This window comes from Austrofundulus limnaeus, unplaced genomic scaffold, assembly GCF_001266775.1.
Source record: "Austrofundulus limnaeus strain Quisiro unplaced genomic scaffold, Austrofundulus_limnaeus-1.0 Scaffold2766, whole genome shotgun sequence".
NCBI lineage: Eukaryota > Metazoa > Chordata > Actinopteri > Cyprinodontiformes > Rivulidae > Austrofundulus > Austrofundulus limnaeus.
In genome coordinates, this window is record NW_013955168.1 from 3,625 (window position 1) to 5,829 (window position 2,205).

Here is a 2,205-nt window from a genome sequence, read left to right on the forward strand (position 1 = left end):
ATATTAATAATGCTAATGTATTGATATTTTTCTAGTTTTGATTTAAGTTTGCTTGTTTAGCATCGTCACAGTTGCTAGGTGACAAGACGTACGCCGGGGTGGAGGGGAGGCTAGACCGTCCAAATTCACAGACTCTTCTTATTTTTTCCAGTCTTCCCGGTCTACCAAGGACCCGGCCCACCTAGACCGGGTAGTCTGGGTCCTCCGGAGGACCCGGCCTGTTGTTTTGGACACAGCCATAGTGTACCTGAGAAACACCTGGATCTGAACACACGTGTGTGTGTGTGTTTGTGAGCATACGTGTGTGCACTGATTGTAACAACATGTATTTTTTACGAAGCTTCGAGGCAGATAAATTTACCTTAAGTATTTTTTGTAATCGAATTACTCGAATTATTCGACGAATCGTTTCAGCCCTAGAGTGGTGTACAGCACTGGAACAGGTTTCATCCCACCAGAGTCCCACATCTTCCTCACCATCTCTGTTTGGCTGTCATGAATGTGTCATGGAGTGAGCGCCACACCTTCTGACAGACAGTTAGCTCCTGTGCTCCTTCCATTAGCTGGTCTCTGTCCTTCTGGATGAGTTGTACATTTCTGCTCCTCAAAACAGTCCATGCTGGTGGAAAACCGGCTTCTGGAAACAGAGTTGTTGGAGCAAATTGTCAACATTGTAGTCAGAATGCTTTTCWGCATAAACACACCCATGACTTGGAACCAATCAGAGTCGATTTCAACAGTTGGAATGGAGCATGCAGAAGTCTTTAGTTCCTTCAGCTCATTAATAATGTAACGTTTGTACTCTGCTCAGAATAATGAAGTAAAATAATGAGAAACGAGGAACTTGRTGTTAAAACCTTGAAAGCTTACCTTTTGTTACTTTGTGTTTTGCAGATCAAACTGGTGGGTCCAGACAAKCAACCAGTGTCCAATGAGGTGGTCTACCTGTTTGTTGAAGAGTCTCAGAAACTCACGCTCACTACGGACCTGAAAGGCATGGTTGTGTTTTCTCTGGACACTACCTATTGGAAGGACACTGTGTCTCTGCGGGTTAGTTGGAGTTTTTTTTTTTTGTTTTTTTTTTTTGCAGGGAAGCCTGTTAGTGTTTGGACATTGTTGTCAGGAGGTTACATGGTTTCCACTAACCAGACTGTGCTTTGTACTGGATTTTGCCACAGTACATGAGTGGAAATGGTCCATGTTCCTGGTGGTCGACTGGTTTAGCTGTAGATCTGTGGGACCTTTTMTGGATTTATACAAATAACATTGATATAACAAGTCTTGTTGTTGASTAGACATGAAAACTACAGATTTCCTGTTAAAAGATGTTAACATATGGAAGGAGGTCACACAGTGGCCTTTTATTCTAACTGGGATGATTTCATGTTGGTTTATGTTTGAGATTTAAAGCTTAATGTTATCAGATGTTTGACCTTTGACCTCACATTTCAACAGGCATCAACTAACGAGACAACAGACACGGAACCTTTTGTGCCCAATTTAAGAAGACCAGTCTATGGGACGGCCTACCAGTCTGTGTCCCCTTTTTACTCCAAGATCAAAAGTTTTCTGATGCTCAAGAAGATCAGTGACGGGTTGCCTTGTAACAAAGATGCAGATGTGAATGTTCAGTACATCGTCCAGGGGAACGAGCTGAAGGACAATCAGACGSTTCTAAACTTCTTTTATCTGGTATTTGTCTTTTGTTTGTTCTATTCATATTCACATTTATCTGATGAGAGTTGATCTATAACTTTTTTAAATGTTTTTAACACAGTAAACATCAGAGCTCACCCTTCATTTGGTCTCTGAAATTATTTTAGGCATAACTGTAAAAACATTGTATTAAGATTGTTAATACTAGTGGTGGGCAGCGCTAATCCAAAAATTAGCTCTGCAATTGCTAAAGTGCTTATTAAAATATTTAGGTCTGCAAGTTCAAAATCGCTTATGCCATAGAAAAATTAGCGGGAGCTAATTTTAAAGCGCAACTTCAATTTGACACTTACTAGCTGACAATTCATGTACAATATATGTACAACACTGCCAACTAGTGGTGTATGAACTCTTTTACAATTCTACAAGCGCCGATTGCTGGGGATGTGGTTTCATGAAACAGACCTTTTAGCTGCTGGTGTAAAAATTAAAAAGTTGTTGAGGATTGCTAGTTCGGCTGCTTCGTTGTCTTTTTCTTCTGTTGTAGAT

At 40.7% G+C, this 2,205-nt stretch overlaps 1 protein-coding gene across 1 annotated transcript in view; it reads left to right on the top strand.

Moving 5' to 3' along the window:
- Window positions 1-2,205, top strand: part of LOC106511412 (alpha-2-macroglobulin) — a gene marked incomplete at both ends in the record, with an annotated part of 8,931 nt that overhangs the window by 1,088 nt on the left and 5,638 nt on the right. Inside the window, 2 exon segments of the mRNA XM_014000174.1 lie at window positions 895-1,050; window positions 1,456-1,692. Coding sequence (XP_013855628.1) covers window positions 895-1,050; window positions 1,456-1,692 — 393 coding nt within the window.